The 25907-nt window shown below is 41.8% G+C and overlaps 1 protein-coding gene across 1 annotated transcript in view; it reads left to right on the top strand.

Moving 5' to 3' along the window:
- Positions 1–25907, top strand: part of LOC141147242 (contactin-associated protein-like 5) — a 585111-nt gene that overhangs the window by 242025 nt on the left and 317179 nt on the right. The window contains exon 5 of the mRNA XM_073634434.1: positions 2367–2570. Coding sequence (XP_073490535.1) covers positions 2367–2570 — 204 coding nt within the window. The remainder of the gene's footprint in view (positions 1–2366; positions 2571–25907) is intronic.

Here is a 25907-nt window from a genome sequence, read left to right on the forward strand (position 1 = left end):
CTGAAGGTATGCTGTGGTATCTGGCACCAAGCCGCCAGTAGCAGATCCTTTAGGTCCTCCAAGTTGTGAGGTAGGGCCTCAATGGATCAGCAGCATTCATGATATACATATATACATATATATATATATATATACATATATACACATATATATATACATATATACATATATATATATATATACATATATACTATATAAACCCTGAATGATAATAATAATGTGATAAATTCTAAAAAAGAAAAAAAGGTATTTATAATGTTTTCATATACATACAGTATATATATATATATATATATATATATATATATATATGCATATATATACATATACACACATATATATATATATATATATATATATATATATATATATATATATACTGTATGTATATGAAAACATTATAAATACCTTTTTTTCTTTTTTAGAATTTATCACATTATTATTATCATTCAGGGTTTATATAGTGCCAACAGTTTGCGCAGTGCTTTGCAATAAAAAGGGAGACGATACAGAGACAATACAATTCAATACAAAAGGGTTAGGAGGGTCTTGCTCCTGTGAACTTACAATCCAATAGGGAGAGGCTGGTGGACCAAAAGGTAATAACTGTGAAGGATGAACTAATGGGAGAAATAGAAGATTTGGTTATTAGCTGAAGGCAGGATAGGCCTCTGTGAAGAGATGAGTCTTCAGGAATCGCCTAAAAGTGGACAGAGCAGGAGATAGCCAGATAAGTTGGGGTAGTGAGTTCCAGAAGATGGGAGAGGCTCTGGAGAGGTCCTGAAGAGCAGCACAGGAGGAGGAAGCAATTGAGCTAGAGAGCAGGAGGTCTTGGGAGGAGCGGAGAGGACGGTTTGGGTGATATTTGGAGAGAAGATTGGTGTTATAGCACGGCGGCAGAGTTGTAAATGGCTTTGCATGTTATTGTTAGTATTTTGAATTTTTATATTCAGCAATTGGAAGCCAGTGTAGGGATTGGCAGAGAGGGGTGGAGGACACTGAACGGTTGGTAAGGTGGATGAGTCTGGCAGCAGCATTCATGATAGACTGAAGAGGGGGTAGCCTATGGAGAGGTAGGCCTATGAGGATGGAGTTACAATAGTCAAGGTTAGATAACAAGGGAGCGAATGAGTAGCTTGGTGGTTTCAGTGGTTAAAAAGGGGCGTATTTTGGAGATGTTACGGAGGTGTAGTCTGCAAGATGTGGACGGCAATTGGATTTGGGGCCGAAAGGACAGATCAGAGTCTAGGACAGTGATGGCGAACCTTGGCACCCCAGATGTTTTGTAACTGCATTTCCCATGATGCTCAAGTAGACTGGTCTAGGATTACACATAGTACCCTGGCATGAGGGGAGGGACTGATGGTTGTATTATTGATCTTGATGGAGAATTCAGGGGAGGAGACATGGGCCGGAGGGAATATTATGAGCTCAGTTTTCTCTGTTCTCAGCTGCATAAGGGGCTTATAGAGGATGGGGTGGAGAAACAACAGTATACATGACTGTGAGGGGGAGGTGTCAGCACAAGTCTTGGCCATTGCAGCACAACCAGAAAACTGACCACACTGAGATAGTGTGCTTCCTTACCTAACGTGGTCAGTTTGAAATAGGATAGCACAGTGATGGCAAACCTTGGCACCCCAGATGTTTTGGAACTACATTTCCCATGATGCTCAACTACACCGCAGAGTGTACAGTATGAGCATCGTGGGAAATGTAGTTCCAAAACATCTGGGGTGCCAAGGTTTGCCATCACTGGGATAGCAGGTGGATCTGGCAGGATCACCAGGTATTTCACACAAAAAGAAGCATTGCAAAGAGAACAAGATCGTTTTTAATACAAGTACATGGAACAACAGACGCCTATCAGGAATATGAAATGTTGAGGTAACATATTAATAGTAGGTCCTCTTTAAGAAAAAGTGATTCTTCTTATTTCACAAATGTTGCCAAATTATCCCTAACTCTACAAACTTGGAAACCTTTTTGCTACAGTAAGGTAAAGTACTTTGTGATGGGTTGCCGGTATCTTATGGGCCGGCCACTATGCTGCTGAACTTTAGAACTTGTATAGCAGTTTCAACTCCCTGGGGTTTAATAGTATGATTTATTTAGAAATATGAAGCCATCTCCTCCACCATTACTGCACTGTGCCACCGGCAAACATAACCGGCAAGGGCACATAATGTAATTCCAATGAGGCGTACGTTAAAGGAATCACCAGGGGGATTCAATTCAGGGAAAGTAGACAACATTGTCCGTAATGATACTACTTGTGTTGATGCCAATAGCAAGAGATATTATCATTGACCTTGCTTGTTTGCTTACACGAGTGCCTGTCAATTGCCTCTTTGTCTCCTCTCTAGAATCTGATGTGGCGGACTTTGATGGCAGAAGCTCGCTCCTCTACAGGTTCAATCAGAAACTGATGACCACATATAAAGATGTCATCTCCCTGAAGTTCAAGAGCATGCAGAGTGATGGAGTATTATTTCACGGTGAAGGACAGCGAGGGGATTATATAACGCTGGAGCTACAGAAAGGGAGATTGTCTCTCTCCATTAACCTCGGTACGCATTTTTCTCAATTAATTTATTTGGGAAAATTACTACTCCAGTTTTTTTTTTTATTATTAATGTTCATCATCAGTACAATGAATTTTAAATGAGACATTCCAAAAACAGATCCTTTAATATGATAGTCATCTTGTTTAGTGATGAATAGGAAAGCTCAAAAGGTGGGATTAGGCAATTTGTGGCCTGACTTTTACAGGAGAAAGATCCACTATATTACCAAAAGTATTGGGACGCCTGCCTTTACACGCACATGATCTTTAATGGCACCCCAGGCTTAGTCTGTAGGGTTCAATATGGAGTTGGCCCACCCTTTTCAGCTATAACAGCTTCAACTCTTCTGGGAAGGCTGTCCACAAGGGTTAGGAGTGTGTCTATGGGAATGTTTCACTATTCTTCCAGAAGCACATTTGTGAGGTCCGGCATTAATGTTGGACCCGAAGGCTTGTCGTGCAGTCTCTGCTCTAATTCATCCCAAAGGTGTTCTTTTGGGTTGAAGTCAGGACTCTGTGCAGGCCAGTCAGTTTCCTCCACCCCAAACTCGCTTATTCATGTCTTCATGGACCTTGCTTTGTGCACTGGTGCGCAGTCATGCTGGAATGGGAAGGGGCCATCCCCAAACTGTTCCAATGAAGTTGGAACATGAAATTGTCCAAAATGTCTTGGTATGCTGATGCCTTAAGAGTTCCCTTCACTAAAACTAAGAAGCCAATCTCAACCTCTGAAAAACAACCCCCACACCATAATCCCCCCCTCCGCCAAATGATTTGGACCAGTGCACAAAGCTGGGTCCATAAAGGCATGGATGAGGGAGTTGGGGGGGGTCCTGACCTCAACCTGATAGAACACCTTTGGGATGAATTAGAGCGGAGACTGCGAGCCAGGCCTTCTTGTCCAACATCAGTGCCTGACCTCAGAAATGCGCTTCTGGAAGAATGGTCAAACATTCCCATAGACACACTCCTAAACCTTGTGGACGGCCTCCCCAGAAGAGTTGAAGCTATTATAGCTGCAAAGGGTGGGCCAACTCAATATTGAAACAAGAAAACAACAAAGGCGCCTCTAAGTGCAGAAGATTAACAATTTGAATGCCCCAAAACGGGTTAAAAACACTTACAGAATGGAAGTGGTAATCAGGCACATCATAATTTAAGTTGCATTGGAAAGGGTGGCGGTCAGAGGAAGCCTTCAGATGGAATGGATGTGATCACTAAACACAGCGGTGTAGGACACAGGAAGCCGCTGTGAAGCCGGCGTCATCAGCTGGAAGGACGGTGAACCCGGAAGTGATGTCATCCACGGAGCGGCTCAATAACCAGCCTGAACCGCAAACAAACAGCCTGGACGAGGATGTGATGTCATCAGAAAGGGACGCGTTTCGGAACCATCAATCGTTCCTTTTTCAACCTGTGGCCATACTGATGACTGAGAGAGATATATACACACCCTCTGGCAGTGGATTGGCCAGAGGGCGGGGGCAGCAGGGAAACATTTATTTAATTGTGATGAGTACGTTTTATGCATATAAATGAAAAGGAACAAGTGGATACCTGCAACAGCATTCTTAAAAACATTAAAACATTAAAAAACGGGATAAAAGATATAATATCTAGTATATAGTGCAATATATCAGGCAGATCTATAAAGTTTTCTGGCAGTGACCAGGCATAGAGCCTGCAATATACATAACAGAATTGGGATGGTGAGAGCAGACAGGATGATGTCAATATTGAGCTACAGACCATAAAGGGAACATACATGACAATAATACTATCAATAATAAATCGTTAAAATTATCGTTAAAATTTCGTGTGGGATGGGGAGGTTTCTTTTCTTTTCATGGGGATAATAATGGGGGTTGCTGGAGGAGCCTAAAATACTATCTACAGAAGGGAGGTGTCATGTTAAAGTATGGCACTAACTTCAAAGTCCTCATTTAACCCTCCGGGAGCTAAAACATTTAGTAAAAATATCCAGTACATTTCTCTATGGCATAAGCGTCGGTAGCGTTCAGCAGCGGGAAGGTCTCTTGGCATTGCCTCAATAATCCATACTTTAAGGCCATTTGTGGACTTGTTATGGGTGTGAAGGTAATGTCTGGGGACACTGTGGTTATCTAGTCCACCTTCAATTAAGCGGCGATGTTCGCCAAACCGTTTCCGTAGTGGCCGGATAGTGCGCCCTACATAAAATAGGCCACAAGGGCATGTAAGACAGTATATGACATGGTCAGAGGAACATGTGTGAAAACCCTTTATTGGGTATGTTTTGCCTTTAACGTGGAACTCTTTCTGGCCATGTGTCACAAAGCTGCAAGTCTTGCAGAGGGGCTTACGGCACTGATACATCCCAGAAATCGCTAAAAACGTGGGCATGTGGTGGCCCGGAGGCAAAGGTTTGGCCCTAAGTTTGCTGGTAGCTACCTTGCTTTTGATGTTGGGTGCCTTTCTGTAAGCAAATCGGGGTCTATTGGGCAGAGTAGGGAGTAGATGTTCATCTTGTAGTAGCAAAGACCAATGTTTTTTAATAATTTTTTCCATATGTTTGTGTTGGGTGTGGAACTGGGTGATGAATCGTAGATTATCTTTCTGGATATTGGGACATGAATAGGAGTTCTTGATAGGCGATGTACTCTTATATTGTTGATAAGCTGAGTCAACAAGATCTACAGGGAAGCCTTTTTCAAGAAACTTGGCTTTCAAAATTTCACCTTCAGTGTCGTAGTCACTCTTCAGGGTGCAGTTCTTTTTAAGCCTACAGAACTGACTCTTGGGTACATTATTTAGCCACAGAGGGTGATGGCAACTTTTATAATGGAGGTATGAATTTCCAGCTGTGGGCTTGGTGAAATTTTTTGCATGGATCTCTTTGCCTATCCAAAAGAGTTCAAGATCGAGGAAGGCCAACTTATTTTGGTCGATGACTGAGGTGAACCTGAGGCCCATGTTATTGGTGTTACAATATGTCACAAAATCCGTGAATATTGATACATTGCCATCCCAAATGATGATCACGTCATCTATATAGCGGCCATAAAAAACAATGTGGGGAAGGAATGGATTGTTGTTCCATATATATAGATGCTCCCAATACCCCATAGTAAGATTCGCATACGAGGGTGCAAAATGCGCCCCCATAGCTGTCCCTTGTAATTGCAGATAGAAATTATCCTCAAATTTAAAATAGTTATGGGTGAGACAGAAGGAAGTGGCTTCAACGATAAAGGAAGCTTGTCTAGGATTCAGCATCGGGTCCTGACAAAGAAAAAACTGTAGGGCATTGAGGCCCACTTCATGAGGTATGGATGTGTATAAAGATTGGACATCTAAAGATGCCCAATGATAGTTGTTTTCCCAAGAGTACGGGGTTAAAGTTTCCAGTAAGTGAACACCATCTCTTATGTGGGACTGGAGAGATTGGGCCAATGGCTGAAGAAATTGATCTATGTACTGGGAAAATCCGCTACTGATGCTATCCATAGATGCCACAATCGGTCGCCCTGGTGGTGTTTTGGGGTCTTTGTGCACCTTCGGTAAGTGGTAGAAATAAGGAGTAAAATGTATTTCTTTGACTAAGAAAGAGGCCTCTTGCTGTGAAATGATGTTATCATTTAATGCCCTTTTTACTAGAGAGGAGGCTTCAATGGTGAATAAAGGTAGGGGGTCTTTGTGAAGTCTGATATATGTGTTAGTATCGGATAGTAATCGGATAGCTTCAGAAACATAATCAGCTCTGTTTTGTATCACTATACCTCCCCCTTTGTCAGCACTTTTTATAACCAGATCTAAATTATTGGTGAGTGTGTCAAGGGCTCTTTGTTCATGATGAGTGAGATTAGAAATGGATTTTTTATTGTTTTTACATAGTGCCTGTATTTCTGCGTGGACGATGCGATAAAAAGCATCAATGCATGAGCCTTTGGACTGGATGGGATAAAAAACCGAAGAGGGTTTGAAGGTAGTATTTTGGATGGGTGGAGAGGTAATAAGGTGTTGTGTGTACAACACAAAGTCATTTTCATGATCTATTGAAGGGGACGATGAAGTGGGGGGATAGCTGTATAGATCTTCTAAAATGGAGAGAAGGCCACTATCTGTATGGGCATCAGTGAAGCTATGGGACACATCGGCCATATCGGGATCATTATGTAATCGACATTTGTTGGATTGGATATTGAAGAATCTCTTTAAGGTAAGGAGGCGGACAAATTTGTTCAGGTCTTTAAAGAGAAGGAAGGGATTAGGTGCAGCAGATGGAGCAAAATTCAGACCTCGATTTAGTAGGGAAATTTCGTCTTCAGTTAAGACATGGGTGGAGAGGTTGAAGATTTTAACAGTACTCTCTTTTTGCTGGGGTCTGGGGTGAAGCTTGTTGCCTCTGCCTCGACATCCTCTTCTGCGTGTTTTCTTTTTTGTGAAAAAAAAAAAAAAAAAAAAAAAAAAAAAAAGAAAACACGCAGAAGAGGATGTCGAGGCAGAGGCAACAAGCTTCACCCCAGACCCCAGCAAAAAGAGAGTACTGTTAAAATCTTCAACCTCTCCACCCATGTCTTAACTGAAGACGAAATTTCCCTACTAAATCGAGGTCTGAATTTTGCTCCATCTGCTGCACCTAATCCCTTCCTTCTCTTTAAAGACCTGAACAAATTTGTCCGCCTCCTTACCTTAAAGAGATTCTTCAATATCCAATCCAACAAATGTCGATTACATAATGATCCCGATATGGCCGATGTGTCCCATAGCTTCACTGATGCCCATACAGATAGTGACCTTCTCTCCATTTTAGAAGATCTATACAGCTATCCCCCCACTTCATCGTCCCCTTCAATAGATCATGAAAATGACTTTGTGTTGTACACACAACACCTTATTACCTCTCCACCCATCCAAAATACTACCTTCAAACCCTCTTCGGTTTTTTATCCCATCCAGTCCAAAGGCTCATGCATTGATGCTTTTTATCGCATCGTCCACGCAGAAATACAGGCACTATGTAAAAACAATAAAAAATCCATTTCTAATCTCACTCATCATGAACAAAGAGCCCTTGACACACTCACCAATAATTTAGATCTGGTTATAAAAAGTGCTGACAAAGGGGGAGGTATAGTGATACAAAACAGAGCTGATTATGTTTCTGAAGCTATCCGATTACTATCCGATACTAACACATATATCAGACTTCACAAAGACCCCCTACCTTTATTCACCATTGAAGCCTCCTCTCTAGTAAAAAGGGCATTAAATGATAACATCATTTCACAGCAAGAGGCCTCTTTCTTAGTCAAAGAAATACATTTTACTCCTTATTTCTACCACTTACCGAAGGTGCACAAAGACCCCAAAACACCACCAGGGCGACCGATTGTGGCATCTATGGATAGCATCAGTAGCGGATTTTCCCAGTACATAGATCAATTTCTTCAGCCATTGGCCCAATCTCTCCAGTCCCACATAAGAGATGGTGTTCACTTACTGGAAACTTTAACCCCGTACTCTTGGGAAAACAACTATCATTGGGCATCTTTAGATGTCCAATCTTTATACACATCCATACCTCATGAAGTGGGCCTCAATGCCCTACAGTTTTTTCTTTGTCAGGACCCGATGCTGAATCCTAGACAAGCTTCCTTTATCGTTGAAGCCACTTCCTTCTGTCTCACCCATAACTATTTTAAATTTGAGGATAATTTCTATCTGCAATTACAAGGGACAGCTATGGGGGCGCATTTTGCACCCTCGTATGCGAATCTTACTATGGGGTATTGGGAGCATCTATATATATGGAACAACAATCCATTCCTTCCCCACATTGTTTTTTATGGCCGCTATATAGATGACGTGATCATCATTTGGGATGGCAATGTATCAATATTCACGGATTTTGTGACATATTGTAACACCAATAACATGGGCCTCAGGTTCACCTCAGTCATCGACCAAAATAAGTTGGCCTTCCTCGATCTTGAACTCTTTTGGATAGGCAAAGAGATCCATGCAAAAAATTTCACCAAGCCCACAGCTGGAAATTCATACCTCCATTATAAAAGTTGCCATCACCCTCTGTGGCTAAATAATGTACCCAAGAGTCAGTTCTGTAGGCTTAAAAAGAACTGCACCCTGAAGAGTGACTACGACACTGAAGGTGAAATTTTGAAAGCCAAGTTTCTTGAAAAAGGCTTCCCTGTAGATCTTGTTGACTCAGCTTATCAACAATATAAGAGTACATCGCCTATCAAGAACTCCTATTCATGTCCCAATATCCAGAAAGATAATCTACGATTCATCACCCAGTTCCACACCCAACACAAACATATGGAAAAAATTATTAAAAAACATTGGTCTTTGCTACTACAAGATGAACATCTACTCCCTACTCTGCCCAATAGACCCCGATTTGCTTACAGAAAGGCACCCAACATCAAAAGCAAGGTAGCTACCAGCAAACTTAGGGCCAAACCTTTGCCTCCGGGCCACCACATGCCCACGTTTTTAGCGATTTCTGGGATGTATCAGTGCCGTAAGCCCCTCTGCAAGACTTGCAGCTTTGTGACACATGGCCAGAAAGAGTTCCACGTTAAAGGCAAAACATACCCAATAAAGGGTTTTCACACATGTTCCTCTGACCATGTCATATACTGTCTTACATGCCCTTGTGGCCTATTTTATGTAGGGCGCACTATCCGGCCACTACGGAAACGGTTTGGCGAACATCGCCGCTTAATTGAAGGTGGACTAGATAACCACAGTGTCCCCAGACATTACCTTCACACCCATAACAAGTCCACAAATGGCCTTAAAGTATGGATTATTGAGGCAATGCCAAGAGACCTTCCCGCTGCTGAACGCTACCGACGCTTATGCCATAGAGAAATGTACTGGATATTTTTACTAAATGTTTTAGCTCCCGGAGGGTTAAATGAGGACTTTGAAGTTAGTGCCATACTTTAACATGACACCTCCCTTCTGTAGATAGTATTTTAGGCTCCTCCAGCAACCCCCATTATTATCCCCATGAAAAGAAAAGAAACCTCCCCATCCCACACGAAATTTTAACGATAATTTTAACGATTTATTATTGATAGTATTATTGTCATGTATGTTCCCTTTATGGTCTGTAGCTCAATATTGACATCATCCTGTCTGCTCTCACCATCCCAATTCTGTTATGTATATTGCAGGCTCTATGCCTGGTCACTGCCAGAAAACTTTATAGATCTGCCTGATATATTGCACTATATACTAGATATTATATCTTTTATCCCGTTTTTTAATGTTTTAATGTTTTTAAGAATGCTGTTGCAGGTATCCACTTGTTCCTTTTCATTTATATGCATAAAACGTACTCATCACAATTAAATAAATGTTTCCCTGCTGCCCCCGCCCTCTGGCCAATCCACTGCCAGAGGGTGTGTATATATCTCTCTCAGTCATCAGTATGGCCACAGGTTGAAAAAGGAACGATTGATGGTTCCGAAACGCGTCCCTTTCTGATGACATCACATCCTCGTCCAGGCTGTTTGTTTGCGGTTCAGGCTGGTTATTGAGCCGCTCCGTGGATGACATCACTTCCGGGTTCACCGTCCTTCCAGCTGATGACGCCGGCTTCACAGCGGCTTCCTGTGTCCTACACCGCTGTGTTTAGTGATCACATCCATTCCATCTGAAGGCTTCCTCTGACCGCCACCCTTTCCAATGCAACTTAAATTATGATGTGCCTGATTACCACTTCCATTCTGTAAGTGTTTTTAACCCGTTTTGGGGCATTAAAATTGTTAATCTTCTGCACTTAGAGGCGCCTTTGTTGTTTTCTTGTGTCATTATAGAGCCTGCTTCAGTCTTTTAAAGTTGCAGCCCTTTTTGCTGAAGATCATCCCACCTTTCCATCATCCTTACCAACACCTTTCTTTTTATTTTGGACTGCCTAATTTTAGTAGAGACATTTTCTGGATCATGTTAGTCCTGTGCGCCCTATAAACCTTTTTTTATTGTCAACTCAATATTGAACCCTACGGATTAAGACTGGGATGCCATTAAAGTACACCTCCTGACTTCATCAGGGGATGCTAGGAGGCACACATTACTGTCTAAAATAGTGATAGCTTAATTCATATACGGCGGCCATTTTCGCGTAGTTCAATGGGAAAACGCCATAGCGGCCATTTTCCCGAGGTGGAATGGAGGCGGCCATTTTCTTGGTTATCTAAAGCCGACACAGACGCAGATAGACCTGCGGTCGGCGTCTATTGCCGTGAACAACAGAAAAATTATAAAATGACCCAAGTATAAGTAAAATGATAGACTAACGGTTGGGGGAGAGTTTGGTAATAGGACACCGGGATAAAACCAAAAGCCAAATCGTCCCTATACAATATCAGAAAAAATTAATTTAAATGGAAAGCTAAAACCAGTTTTTTAATCACAGACAGTTTAAAAAGCTCATTAAAAATAAATTAAATATAAGAATAAAAAGCCGGATGGAATAAGCCTTTCCACTGATATCAGCGTATAACTCAGATATAAGTAAATACACAGAACTAAAAATGGGAGTGATCCATCTAAGCCCTATAGTATTGAAATACAGCAGTATTATAAATACAGGGTAAGGGGATTAAAATGCATCGGGAGTCTCAAGAAAATATAAACATAGGGAATAAAGGTAGGGACAACTTGGAATGTAAAAATACAGAACATATCTAATATAAGGAATAAAGGTAGGGACACATTAGAATAAAATACTCGACAAATAGAATAGGGAATTATAAATAAATATAGAATAACTATAGATGCAATGGGTTAGAAAGGGGATATAAGCTGCTTTAGAACACTAAAATACTGAGGAGCATTAAAAAAGTACTGGGAAACATAAAAGACATAAGAAATACATAAATTACCTAATAGAATAGCCAGATTGGAGAACATAGACCATATCTTACACTCCATAAAAGGGGGGGGGGGGGGTGGGGGTTACATATACTATAAGACTAGTCCAAGGATATTTAGAAATCACTGAGAAATGTGTCTAGTATGAATATCCATTTGGATTCTGCCTGACTGAGGGTCCTGACCTTGTGCCCCTCCCACCAGTGTCTAATGTAAGGTTCTATTCCCCAAAATTTAAGGTGGGTGGGGTCCTTATTGTGGCATAGCAAAAAATGTTTCGAAACGCCATGTTTGTCATAGCCATTAATAATATTCTTAACATGCTCTTTGATCCGTACCTTAAGGGGTCTTTTTTGTGTGGCCAACGTATTGGAGCCCGCAGCTGCACTCGAGGGCATATACAGCCCCTTCCGTATTGCAACACATAAAGTTCTTTACCTCTCATATGTGTCTCCCGCACTGGTGGATGTGAACTGAAATTTCCTTTCATTTGGCCTTCTCGTTTTTAAGCATGCGAAACATCTCTTACACGGGTAAAAACCTTTTCCCGTAAAAAAAGTGTAGGTCCTCTTAAGTGGGTCTATTACATTCTTCACCACTTTGTCTCGAATAGTTGGTGCTCTTTTGTATATAAATCTGGGATTCGGGGGTAAGGATTCTTGTAATTGTTTATCTGCTAAGAGTATATGCCAGTGACGTTTGATAATCTTTTCGATTTTCTTGTGCTGTGCGCTAAATTCTAGAATTAAAGGTGCTCCCCCTAGTGGCTGTTTCTGTTTAATCGTATCTTTGATCAATATATTCCAGTTCATTGCGGTGACCTCTTCTATTTTCTTTTCAATAAACTGACGGTCATAGCCTTTTTTTAGAAAATCTAAGTGCTATCTTCTCTGCCTGATCCAAAAAGGCGTTCAGTTCCGTCTTAGCCGTACAAATTGGCCCTTTGGCACATTAAAGAGCCAATTATTATGGTGGCAACTCTTGATGGGGAGGGGCCAGGACGGAGCGAGCAGCGTACAGCGGAATAGTGAACAGCTGAGCCGGGAGAAGCACATACCCCGCGGCAGACCACACAATATACCCTTTTGGAGTTTTTTATTGTTTGGTGCACAACAGCACCCATAAAATGTGAGTACCCCTTTGTGGGAAAGTTGTTTGGTTGGAATAAAGTTGTTAAGTGGAATTACACTATATAGTTTCTTTTTGTTCTCATGATTAATGTCTATGGAGCCTGAGTGACCCAGAGTGGAGATCGATCTAGCGTTCGCATACAGCCCAGGGGGTGGCTACACAGCGTGTTTTGACACAAGGTAAAAGCTGTGTCACACGCTCTAAGGTGAGCGCAACCACCGTGGGGGGGCACTGTGGCACAATATTATTATTTAGAGCACTGGAATTCGGCACATTGGATCACCTGGAAACCCAATGGAGATTTATGGACACGGAAACACTCTTTAGTTGCAATTTTGGGACACTTATATAAGAACTTTATATCAAGGCTTTTTTTTGCGTTTTTTGCATGCTGCACGTTAATTGAAGTATTACATGCTTTTTGTTTGCAGTCACCGTTGAATTTTTATGCACAATTGTATATATATATCTTTTTGCACTATATGCACTTTTACTGATTGTCCATAGGTTTATACATATGCACATTGCACAGAAGTGATATATATTTTTTTCACAGGAGTATTTTGGTATATTTAAATTATTTTTTTCAGCATAGTTATGCATAATGGATGCTAATAATGAGATATTTTGAAAATATAATTTTTTAGGATATTTTTCTGCAGTACATTTTATCTAGCGCAAAGCAATTTCTTTTATATTATGGTTTATGCACGGTCATGAGTACATGAGCTGCGTCTGCTGCTGGATATTCTTCTTGGATATACCTGTGGTATATAACTTCTTGTTGCTGCTGATTTATTTAGCATAGGAACCTTGTGGCTCGCAAGATTTTTTCTTTGTCTAACTCTTGATGGGGAGGTAGCTATTTCTGTCAACGTTTTTGAAGTGGGTTTGTGACCTCAGTGTGGAATTTTCTTGTAGAATTTCCAAATCCAAAAACGCTACTTTACTTTCACTGATGTCCCAAGTCAGTTCTATGTTTTTACGCCTTAGCCGTACAAATTGGCCCTTTGGCACATTAAAGAGCCAATTCTTATGGTGACAACTCTTGATGGGGAGGTTGCTATTTCTGTCAACGTTTTTGAAGTGGGTTTGTGACCTCAGTGTGGAATTTTCTTGTAGAATTTCCAAATCCAAAAACGTTACTTTACTTTCACTGATGTCCCAAGTCAGCTCTATGTTTTTACTATTCATATTGAGTTTTTCAAGGAACCCAATAACAACCTCCCCATCGAGAGTTGGCTAAGATTTGTACGGCTAAGACGGAACTGTATGCACTTTTTGGATCAGACAGAGAAGATAGCACTTAGATTTTCTAAAAAAGGCTATGACCGTCAGTTTATTGAAAAGAAAATAGAAGAGGTCACCGCAATGAACCGGAATATATTAATCAAAGATACGATTAAACAGAAACAGCCACTAGTGGGAGCACCTTTAATTCTAGAATTTAGCGCACAGCACAAGAAAATCGAAAAGATTATCAAACGTCACTGGCATATACTCTTAGCGGATAAACAATTACAAGAATCCTTACCCCCGAATCCCAGATTTATATACAAAAGAGCACCAACTATTCGAGACAAAGTGGTGAAGAATGTAATAGACCCACCTAAGAGGACCTACACTTTTTTTACGGGAAAAGGTTTTTACCCGTGTAAGAGATGTTTTGCATGCTTAAGAACAAGAAGGCCAAATGAAAGGAAATTTCAGTTCACATCCACCAGTGCGGGTGACACATATGAGAGGTAAAGAACTTTATGTGCTGCAATACGGAAGGGGCTGTATATGCCCTCGAGTGCAGCTGCGGGCTCCAATACGTTGGCCGCACAAAAAGACCCCTTAAGGTACGGATCAAAGAGCACGTTAAGAATATTATTAATGGTTATGACAAACATAGCGTTTCAAAACATTTTTTGCTATGCCACAATAAGGACCCCACCCACCTTAAATTTTGGGGAATAGAACCTTACATTAGACACTGGCGGGGGGGGGGGGGGGGGCACAAGGTCAGGTCCCTCAGTCAGGCAGAATCCAAATGGATATTCATACTAGACACATTTGCGCCGAGAGGCCTAAATATTGAGTTTGACCTGAACTGCTTTCTCAGTGATTTCTAAATATCCTTGGACTAGTCTTATAGTATATGTAACCCCCCCCCCATTTATGGAGTGTAAGATATGGTCTATGTTCTCCAATCTGGCTATTCTATTAGGTAATTTATGTATTTCTTATGTCTTTTATGTTTCCCAGTACTTTTTTAATGTTCCTCAGTATTTTAGCGTTCTAAAGCAGCTTATATCCCCTTTCTAGCCCATTGCATCTATAGTTATTCTATATTTATTTATAATGCCCTATACTATTTGTCGAGTATTTTATTCTAATGTGTCCCTACCTTTATTCCTTATATTAGATATGTTCTGTATTTTTACATTCTAAGTTGTCCCTACCTTTATTCCCTATGTTTATATTTTCTTGAGACTCCCGATGCATTTTAATCCTCTTACCCTGTATTTATAATACTGCTGTATATAGTTACTATAGGGCTTAGATGGATCACTCCCATTTTTAGTTCTGTGTATTTACTTATATCTGAGTTATACGCTGATATCAGTGGAAAGGCTTATTCCATCTGGCTTTTTATTCTTATATTTAATTTATTTTTTATGAGCTTTTTAAACTGTCTGTGATTAAAAAACTGGTTTTAACCTTCCGTTTAAATAATTTTTTTTCTGATATTATATAGGGATGATTTGGCTTTTGGTTTTATCCCGGTGTCCTATTACCAAACTCTCCCCCAACCGATAGTCTATCATTTTACTTATACTTGGGTCATTTTATAATTTTTCTGTTGTCCACGGCAATAGACGCCGACCACAGGTCTATCTGCGTCTGTGTCAGATTTAGATAACCAAGAAAATTGCCGCCTCCATTCCACCTCGGGAAAATGGCCGCTATGGCGTTTTCCCATTGAACTACGCGAAAAAGGCCGCCGTATATGAATTAAGCTATCACTAATTAAAGACACTAAATGTGTGCCTCCTAGCATCCCCTGATGAAGTCACGAGGTGTGCGACGTCATGCGTAGGGACGGGACAGGCACTTTTCACTGACAGATGCGTACGAGCTTGCCGCTCGTTGGAGTTCTGTGATCTTTGCGGTGTTTTATGTGAGTACCGTTTACCTTAATAAACCCGACCTTGGTTTAAAATTACTACACAATGTGGCACCCCCTTCTTTTTATTTACGGCCCCTGTGGCCCCCTGAGGACATATGGAGATCTAGCCTTGGACCCAGGATCTATGTGAGAAGGAGCCGGTAGCAGCGGTCTTGTTTTATGCTGTAACCTCAGTATTATGAGGTAAGGGGCCACTTCTTAGTAGTGTAGGACCGGTGCATGAAGAGGAGCCACTATCCTTCTCTGGTCTATACACTTCACGGTTTCCAACTATTTTATTGAATGCTTTATGGAGAAATATCGTTTTATGTATAAATTCACTGATTGGCACTAAATGGACTGATCTGTTATCTAAGTCACCGGATTTATTGCACATAGCACTTTTTTTGTGTTTGTATTTTCTTTGTTGCTTTATATCATATATCAGTTAACTTTATAGATTCATCACTCGTTCTGTTTGCACAGGACACTTTGATATTATAGTGCGTCCTGAGGTGTGTTTGGATGAACTGCACAGTATTGGCTTACACTGAATGATTTGTACTTCTCACTAGTGTTATGCCGGATCTACCAGCATTTTGAGTATACTTGCACTAAGATCCATTAAGTTGTACTGCTATGTTATTTTGGAGGATGTATGCACCTTATTGCACCCTGCAATTAATTTTTACATATTAGCAAGTTATTTTTAGTGTAAACACAGTTAGTTTATCTCACTCTTCCAGAGGGATGGTTCTACACCTACCCATATTGTGACGCTTAACATAACTTCTAATTATTTCTGGATTAACGCAGCACCATACTTGACACCTAATTTACTGTTGCAATAGGGGTGACCCGGACCCTATTCGGTGTTTTCCAGTGTCATTCTACACTTCTGCATGGTAGCGCGGGAATAACCATTTTTAGATTGTAAGCTTAAAACAAGTTTGAACTCCACCCAAAAGCTGTGCCTACACTAATCACTCTGCAGGTGGACAGTCAGATAGGGGAGAGTGCAGCTCAGCCAAAGCCGAGATGCTGGAACAGGACCAGCAGCTGCCATGGAACAGAAGACGCTCCAGCTTCCTGCGATGGTGTGGCAACATTACTGCACTGCTCCTGAATTCAGAGCAGAGTTGCCACTTTCATGTTTGCCTGTATCCAGCGGCGTCTCCAGCTTTCATATTTAGGGGGGGCACATGGGGGGACAGGGACAAAAGTAGGGGGGCAACTATAAAATGCAAATGCAAATTTTAAATATATATATATATATATCCTGGGGCCCTTTACTACAACCCCACAACGGTCCCTTTCACATGTTCTGCAGTGAGCTCCCTTCCTACTGTATTGGGCCCCCCAGGGTGGCAGAAAACAAGAGATATATGTCACCAGCATACCAAGAAAATATAAGGGTCCAAAGCAGTGGGAGAACTATCAGGGTTGCAAAGGTTGTCTTCCCTCTGGCCCTGGTGTTCTGCCACTGTGGAGTTCCCCGGCCTCCTCTTGCTGTCCTGCCCCTGCTATTGACTGCTCTGGTCTGGCATCTCTTGGAATTTACAGGCTGGTTCTCCTGTCCTAAGGACGGGAGAAATCAGTCTGTTTTTTCAGTAACTGAGAGTCCTGGTGGAGTCCGTCCTGCAACTCGCTCTTCTCCCTGCCAATGAGGATGCAGGGGAAGGAGCAGATCGAGCGGCTGTGGTTGTGTGAGCGCTCGCATTATGCAGTGTCAGCGAGCAGAGGGAGGGGGAGGAATCACCCGCAGGAGCTGACTGGGTACGCTCTCCCTCTTAGACATTGATTTTTTGTAAAAAAAAAAAAAATTATTTTTTATTTTTATTGGGGGGGCACATGGTGGGGCACAGCATAATATTGAGGGGGGTTAGGGCCCCCTCTGCCCCCCCCCCCCAGGGATGCCATTGCCTGTATATGCTTGCACTACAGTGGGGGGGAGAAGATTTTGGAGGGTGTGTAGCTTATTAGCAATGCCAATTCACAAGCCTGTAGCTTGTCAATCATCACCTTGTCAAACCTAGTCTTGCCCAATGACTTCTGGATTGGCAAAGCTGCCTCTGCTGCTGAACCCTCCCACTGTGATTGGCAGTGTTTTATAGGGGTAGCTTGTGAGATACAAATGAAGGAGGATTTGCCGCAGTCAGGGGAGGTAAAGAAAGGTTTTGCATCGAAAAGTAACAGAATTTGGTACTTCTTTAGACTGTCATACAGAAGCATTTAGCTACACTTTAAGCAGATTGACAAACTCATTTCGCTTTGCATAAACTAATACCTCAAACTGGTAACAGGACCAAGTCCTGGGAATTTGTGTCTTTTGAGAACTACCAGAGACTCCAGTTAAGGTTCAATCATAAAGCCCATGACTGTTACCAGTAATTAGTTTATACATCAGATGAGGTCCCATGTTACATCCATCTGTTGTATCCACCTTCTGTATATATTTTGTATATGAACCAGGGAATCTCTAAATGTCAGAGCCTGCCTGTCAAAATTTAGTAGCAGAGAGAAACTGTGCTGTGTTTGTCTTTCTGTAGAGCCTCCCTTGAGTGTAGTATGTCTATCCTTGATGAGCAACATATCGCTAGGGAACCAAGCTGAAAAATAGGCACATGTCCATCAAAGTTTGAGCTCTCAGAAACATCAGCAATTTGGCGCAGAGGGTGCAAAACAAAGACCCCGAAGGGGCTAACGGTCTAAAATGGAGAAACACATTTTTCTTGATCCCACAAAAACTAGATCATACCCAGGGATCAAAATAATTACCATATCACCCTTTAAAAGAGATATGTATTTACAAATATATGTTTTTACATATACAGTGCCTTGAAAAAGTAATCATACTCCTTGAAATTTACCACATTTTCTCAAGTTACAACCAAAAACGTAAATGTATTTTATTGGGATTTTATGTGATAGACCAACACACAGTGGCACATAATTGTGAAGTGGAAGGAAAATGATCAATGGTTTTCAAAATATTTTACAAATATATATCTGAAAAGTGTGGTGTGCATTTGTATTCAGCCCCCTTTACTCTGATACCTCTAACTAAAATCTAGAGGAACCAATTGCCTTCAGAAGTCACCTAATTAGTAAGTAGAGTCCACCTGTGTGTCATTTAATCTCAGTAGAAATACAGCTGTTGTGTGAAGCTCTCAGAGGTTTGTTAGAAAGCCTTAGTGAACAAACAGCATCATGAAGGCCAAAGAAAACACCAGACGGGTCACCGATAAAGTTGAGGAGAAGTATAAAGCAGGCTTAGGTTATTAAAAAAACATCCCAAGCTTTGAACATCTCACGGAGCTCTGTTCAATCCATCATCTAAAAATGGAAAGAGTATGGCACAACTGCAAACCTACCAAGACATGGCCGTCCACCTAAACTGACCGGCAGGGAGAGCATTCATCAGAGAAGAGCCAAGAGGTCCATGGTAACTCTGGAGGAGCTGCAGAGATCCACAGCTCAGGTGGGAAAATCTGTCCACAGGACAACTATTAGTTGTGCTCTCCACAAATCTGACCTTTATGGAAGAGTGACAAGAAGAAAGACATTAATGAAAGAAAGCCATAAGAAGTCCCGTTTGCAGTTTGCGAGAAGCCATGTGGGGGACACAGCAAACATGTGGAGGAAGGTGCTCTGGTCAGATGAGACCTAAATTTTACTTTTTGGCCTAAAAGCAAAACGCTATGTGTGGCTGAAAACTAACACTGCACATCACCTTGAACACACCATCCCCACTGTGAAACATGGCGGTGGGAGCATCATGTTGTGGGGATGCTTTTCTTCAGCAAGGACAGGGAAGATGATCAGAGTTGATGGGAAGATGGATGGAGCCAAATACAGGACAATCTTAGAAGAAAACCTGAAAGGGTCTGCAAAAGACTTGAGACTGGGGCAGAGGTTCATCTTCTAGCACTACAACGACCCTAAACATACAACCAGAGCTACAATGGAATGGTTTAGATCAAAGCATAATCATGTGTTAGAATGGCCCAGTCACAGTCCAGACCTAAATCCAATTGAGAATCTGTGACAAGACTTGAAAATTGCTGTTCACAGACGCTCTCCATCCAATCTGACAGAACTTGAGATATTTTGCAAAGAAGAATGTGCAAAAATGTCCCTCTCTAGATTTGCAAAGCTGGTAGAGACATCCCCAAAAAGACTTGCAGCTGTAATTGCAGTGAAAGGCGGTTCTACAAAGTATTTACTCAGGGGGCGCCATACAAATGCCCCCCACACTTTTCACATATTTATTTGTAAAAAAATTTGAAAACCATTTATCATTTTCCTTCCACCTCACAATTATGTGCCACTTTGTGTTGGTCTATCACATAAAATCCCAATAAAATACATTTACATTTTTGGTTGTAAAATGACAAAATGTGGAAAATTTCAAGGGGTATGAATACTTTTTCAATGCACTGTAGTGGTGGTTTAAATATCCTAAAATGATATGTGCATGCCAGGCATGACCATGCTGAATAACACTCTTTTGAGAAACCATGCACCAAGCTGTAGACAAATATGATATTTATTACATATGGATATGATTATTGTAAGTGCAACATTTTAGAACATTATTGCCTGCAGACATTGCCTGATTTTGCTGGACTACAGAACACCTGGCCCTCTCCTGATCTCTATAACATAATGGGGAGGTGAGCTGAGCAGACCAGAGCTATGAGCCATGTATCTCCTGGACCTGATAAGCTTTACATGAGGTCATGCAGGCCAATGGTTCTCTTCCTTCTACAACTTTTAATGAAATGGTCCAACACCAGTGTTTATCATTCTGAAGCCACAGAAGCGGGAGCGGGTACCTGAGAAAACTATGTGCCCACTCCCCCCCCAAAGAAAAATGTTGGGGGAGGACAAAAAGTTGAGTTTCTCCTTTAAGGTGAAGTTCCGCTTTAAGTGTCTCAATGTAGCAATCGCTGGTCACAGTATGGCCATGTTCCAGAAAAGAAGAATGACTCCCATGTCATCCCAAAAATGGTCACAATGACTTCCTGTGCTGATCAATGGCTCTTGAACGTCTTAGGCCTTGAGGAAGAGGTGTGACACCTTTGCATGGACTGATTCTTGCTTTTGGATCATAAAGATACCCCATATTTCAGTAAAAAAAATGTGGCTTCAAATGCTTCAAGCAGATCAGAGCAGACTTCCACCCTTCTCTCGTTCAAAACTGGTGTCAACTGCTGAGGCACCAAACTTTGAACACTTTCCAGTACCCTTCCACCATCTTCTTTATGGCATTGTGACCAATTGTGCAGATAACTCATAGATTGTGACTCGTCTGTCTACGCAAATACATTTGTGCACTCAATGACGATACATGTCAGTGGCCACAGTTAATGGTCTGCCACTGCGTGGTTTGTCTTCATTGCTGGTTTCCCCTTCTTTAATCTTCCCTATGCATCCTCCATCTGTGTGCATTTCTCTTGTCAATGGTGTCATCTCTGTATACATTCTGTAGCCTTCTGTGGATGCCAGACAGCCTGCACCCCTCCTTCATCAAGAACTCTATGGCAGCATGTTGGATGGAATCCATTATTTATCTGCCATGAAAAAAAAAGAAGAGTTACTATAGAGCAGTGGTCTCCAAACTGCAGCCCAGGGACCAGATTTGGCCCTTTGCTTGCTTTTATCTGGCCTTTGGGACACTATTTCCTCCACTGATACCAACAACGGGGCATAATTCCCCCCACTTACATCAATGAAGGGAGCACAATTCCTCCCAATGACACCAACGATGGGGCACAATTCCTCCCACTGATACCAACAATGGGGCCCAATGACATTAATGATGGGGTGCAATTCCTCCCAATGACACCAGTGATGGAGTTTAATGACATCAACAATGGGGCACAATTACTCCCACTGAAACAAACTATGGAACATTATTTTTTTCCCACTGACTGCGGGACCTTTAATTTACCCAATGGCCGTCCCCCCAAACATTTCAGTAGTCGAACGCAAGTCGGACTCGAACATCGGGTGTTCGTTTGTTCTGAAACAAACCGAACATATGGGGCATTCACGGAAAATTAGAGCGCCGTGGAACACCCCATAATGCACCGCGAGATCTCAGTGCATTGCTGTATGATGCAGGTCAGGTGCATGCTTTTGCCAATCACAGCGCTCTCTGCTGAGAGAGCCATAATGGCCAAAGGCAGGGTGCCTCTGGCCAATCATGGCTCAGGGGGACTAAGTCCACGCCCCACACTATATAAGGCTGCCTACAGAGCGGCCTTGTGTAGTGTTGTTGGTGTGGACAGAGAGATAGCTTGAGTTAGATTAAGCAGGCAGGTTATTCGGTTAGTGGCAGTGTAATATATATATATATATATATATATATATATATATATATACAGTCTAGTGTGTATATATATATATATATATATATATATATATATATATATATACACACATATATATACTCAGCATTTAGCATAGACTATAGAGTATATTCAGTGTTTACTCGATATTCAGTCAGTGCAGGCAATGTATTAATATGTATATACAGTCTTGTATATATGTACTGTATATACTCAGCAAACAGTGCATTCCGTGGTGTACAGTTGCTAATACAGTGCAGGCAGTGTACACAGTATCTAATATAGTGTAGTGCGGTGTTGCAAAACAAAAAATACATCATGTCCAGAAGGCCCCCAAGGAGAGGCAGATGCTCACAGGCCACTAAAAGAGGGCAACTCTAGACTCTGTGTCTACAGTGGTGGTTGTGGACATGGTGCATCCTCTGCAGGTGGCTGTGGGGCACGCTTGTCCTTTTTTGCTGCTGCTGGCCGTATTATTGAGCCACAACATGCAGAAGAGTTGGTGGAGTGGATAACAGAGCCCTCCTCATCTGTCACCCAGGCTTAAGAGTAGTTTGCCTTCCAAGGCAGCTGCCAAAGCGGCCTATTCCACCGGCTCCTTGTCCACAGTCACTCCTTCCGTAGTCCCACCAACATGTACAGAGGAGTCCCCTGAACTATTTGACCACAGTGACGGGTACATGCTGCTGGAGGATGCGCACCGATTTGAAGGCTCCGATGTTGGTTCCCAGGTTGAGGAAGGGAGTAATGTGAGCCTAGAGAGAGGGGATGCCCAAGAAGGACTAGAAACTGGCAGTCATGTTTCACAGCAGGGCCCGTTCCTGCTCCCAACAAGAGTATCTGTGAGGGGTTACAGTGTTGTGGCACCACCACCACCCAAGGCCCAATTTTTCTGCCCCTGTTTAACAATGGCATGTAATTACAGTTCTTGATATAATATTTCACAGCAGGGCCTGTTCCTGTCCCCAACAAGAGTAACTGTGAGGGCTTACAGTGTTCTGGTACCACCAACACCTAAGGTACAATTTTCTGCAGAGTATATAGGGCAGGCCATATAGTATATATACTGCTGTTCAGATTATGTAGTGCCTGGGTCTTGGGGGACCCCCACGCCATTTTTTTTTAAATTTGGGTGAGGGGTTCCCCCTAATATCCATACCAGACCTGAAGGGCCTAGTATGGATTTGGGGGGGGGGGGGCATCCACGCTATTTTTTTATTTATTTTTTGGTATTTTTATCTATATTGTTTGGATCCGACAATTCATTGCAGCCGAGAGCAGTTTTAAATGACATTTTTTTCCTTTAGAAATGTCATTTTGCTGTGGCACTGTTATAAAGATGCGCTACTTTACAGGCATACTAAGGACACCCCCCAAGCACGATATTTAAAGGAATATTTAATTCTTATTGTTTCACTTTAAGCATTATTAAAATCACTGAAAAAAAATCTTGTTTTTAAAACTTTTTTTTGCATTGATACATGTCCCCTGGGGCAGAACCCGGGTCCTCAAACATTTTTTATGACAATAACTTACATATAAGCCTTTAAAATTAGCACTTTTGATTTTTCACGTTCGTGTCCCATAGACTTTAACGGTGTGTGCGCGTTCAAACAAATTTTGTGCCTGTTCGCATGTTCTGCTGCGAACCGAACCGGAGGGGGGGGCGGTGTTCGGCTCATCCCTACGCTTCAGGACACTAAACTGGCCCTTTGGTTAGAAAGTTTGGAGACCCCTGTATAGAGGAAGAGTTACTCCCCCTTTTGCAATACATTTCATAAATCTCTGGTATCATGAAAGATGGTTCGGTGAACCAGAAAGCAGATCTTCACCTCTTTATTGTTGCCTACCTTGCTTTAAATTATGGAAATGAGAGAAAGCTTATTTCCTCAGCATGACAACGGTGCTTTCCTCTTTATGTTCCCTTTTCAACATTAATGTTCTGTGATTTGAAAATCTCTGTGGGTGAAAATTGCAGCTACGACACGTTAAAAGTCATTTTCGACATACGCAACACTTTACTGCCGCTGTCCTACTTTCTGATATCAGCCACAAATTGTTATTTCTTTTCTATTTTCCTATCTGGGTTTTCCCCTTTCATCAAAGTATGCATCAAATAGAAGTTTATGAATCGGAGCTAGAATCTATCAGCAAACAATGAACAACAGCTAAACCTAGAAAAAAAAAATAAAAAAGGAAAATGTATCCGTAGCTGGAAAACAACACACTTCTATTTTTTTTTTTATTGTGATTAAATTGATCTGTAAGAATGAAAAACCAAAATGGATCTGACCAATTCACATACGGCGGAAATGAGCAACTATAGAAAAATGTTAACAGGCTGATTCATATATTGTAACTTTGTCAATGTGTTTTATGTTTTTAAACTTTTAAAAAGAACCTGTACTGTGGAAGCTGTATCCAAGAAAAGCCAAGCAGAAAACTAAGTACTAGTCATCTTTTCCCCTTTACGGACTTACTGGGGTTTATTTACCAAATTGGAGAGTGCAAAAGCGTGTGCAGCTCTGCATAGGAACCAATCGGTTTCCAAGTTTTTTTTGTCAAAGCTTAATTCAACAAGCTGTAGTTAGAAGCTGATTGGCTACCATGCACAGCTGCACCAGATTTTGCACTCTACAGTTTTAGTAAATCAAACCCACTATGTCTTGTTCTCCACTGTGTCCATATGTGGAGGAGACCACCTTGGTAGAAGAGCAGGGCTTTGCTTCCTCATGTCAGATCTGCAACCTTGATCACTGATGGGGGTAATAATCAAAAAGCAGTAGGAAACGTGGTGGAAGCAAAGATCTACCAAATGGATAAAGCTGGGAAATCCTTGCACTGCAGGTCCTTAAAGAGGAGGGCCAGTCAAAAAAAAAATTAAAAGTCAGCAGCTACAAATACTGCAGCTGCTGACTTTTAATTGGACACTTACCTGTCCCAGGGTCCAGCGATGCGGGGGATCGAAGCCCCGCTCGTCTCCCCCTCCGTTCGGCGGCGCCGCCATTGCAACTGTGGGCGCCGGGCTGTGGCTTAACAGCCTGGCACCCACTGCGCATGCGCGAGCAGCGCCGAGCGCCGTGATTGGCCGCTCAGTCACCTGGGACCTGTAATGGGTCCCAGATGATTGACAGTAGGGAGGGAGCAGAGCTGAGCCCTTCCTGTGCCGAGACGGAAGTGATGTCACCAGCCCAGGCACTGAAAGAGGCAGACTACGAGGGACCCCCTAGCAACAGGCATTTAGAGGTGAGTAAAAAAAAAAAAAAAAATATCCAAATTTTTTTTGTATTTTTTTTTAGGATTTTTCATGTAGTTTTTTTTTTTGGGTGGAACCCCACTTTAAGTACAGTTTCTTCTCCAGCCAAGAAGATCAGTGACCAGCAGAAGAGTGACACACACTCCAGCCCTCCTGAGACTAGTATCCAAAGGCAGCAATGCCTCCAGCCAGCTGCAGATCCCCTAACCCAGTGTTTCTCAACTCCAGTCCTCAAGAAGCCCCCCAACGGGCCATGTTTTCAGGCTTTCCTTTATTTTGCACAGGTGATTTGATCAGTTTCACTGCCTTAGTAATTAACACATGTCGTTTCATGTGAGCGAAGTAGATAAAAAGAAGAATATTAAGAGAAAGCAGATCAATATCAAAAAGGCGGTTGGAAGCCTGATCCCCAGTCAGGCGACCAAAAATGGGGCATATTGGACTATTACGGTACAGTAATTAAGGGTAACCATAAGAGCAAATAACAGCAGTAATAAAAATTATAGTTCATTTATTGATGCAACGGACAGGACATGGTAATACAAGAACATTTAA

The sequence above is a fragment of the Aquarana catesbeiana genome, linkage group LG06, assembly GCF_042186555.1.
Source record: "Aquarana catesbeiana isolate 2022-GZ linkage group LG06, ASM4218655v1, whole genome shotgun sequence".
Classification (NCBI taxonomy): domain Eukaryota; kingdom Metazoa; phylum Chordata; class Amphibia; order Anura; family Ranidae; genus Aquarana; species Aquarana catesbeiana.